Source organism: Penaeus japonicus, unplaced genomic scaffold (genome assembly GCF_977035675.1).
Source record: "Penaeus japonicus unplaced genomic scaffold, GWHDUDI00000001_assembly GWHDUDI00000022, whole genome shotgun sequence".
Taxonomy (NCBI): domain Eukaryota; kingdom Metazoa; phylum Arthropoda; class Malacostraca; order Decapoda; family Penaeidae; genus Penaeus; species Penaeus japonicus.
The window spans coordinates 27,550,328-27,550,953 of record NW_028234424.1 but is presented as its reverse complement, the minus strand read 5'-3'; the positions used below and the strand labels follow the sequence as shown (position 1 = coordinate 27,550,953).

Below are 626 nucleotides of genomic sequence, written 5' to 3'. Positions count from 1 at the left end.
TGTTTACAGTTGTCAGCGGAGAATAACAGGTGTTTATTCGGTTGCACATAAAACACACAATGGATAATCGGATTGTAACAGCTGATCACAGTAACTCTAACTCTGAGATATATAACTTTGTAGCTGACATGAGGCATCACTATACCAATTTCTGAAGCTCTGAAAATCGGTTGGAAGGCATTACCTACACCAGAAATCATTTGAAATTATATGGCATTCAGTTTGTTTTCTCCCTTGAAGATGAATGAGAAATGTCCTTGCTAGCACAATAGAATAAATCAGATTATTTATTCATTACAAGCCTAAGCAAAGCCTATTATGCATTTCTCAAAAGGACAGCTAGAACCCCATGCAATCAGATCCAAGGTGGCTCATCATGGACCGTCCAAACGTAGAGATGCTGGCTGCCTCCCTCGTCAGAGAATATCTCGCAAGGAAGGTAATAGAGGTGGAAATATACTTTTTATGCTAATATTTTTGTTTTTGCTTTTGGGTGAATTTCCATAATTACACAAATCTTTTACTTGTTAACTTGCACACTTTATTTTATTGGTCTGTGTTAAGTGTGATATCCGTTTGGCTGATCGACAAAGTGAAATGGATACAGTCTTAATATTTACATTTGT

At 36.7% G+C, this 626-nt stretch overlaps 1 protein-coding gene across 1 annotated transcript in view; it reads left to right on the top strand.

The window, feature by feature from the left end:
- The first annotated feature begins 201 nt into the window (after window positions 1-201).
- LOC147469371 (uncharacterized) overlaps window positions 202-626 on the top strand; it is an 11,142-nt gene continuing 10,717 nt past the window's right edge. The window contains exon 1 of the mRNA XM_086549710.1: window positions 202-439. Within this exon, the coding sequence (XP_086405836.1) occupies window positions 350-439 (90 nt within the window). The 5' untranslated portion in view covers window positions 202-349. The remainder of the gene's footprint in view (window positions 440-626) is intronic.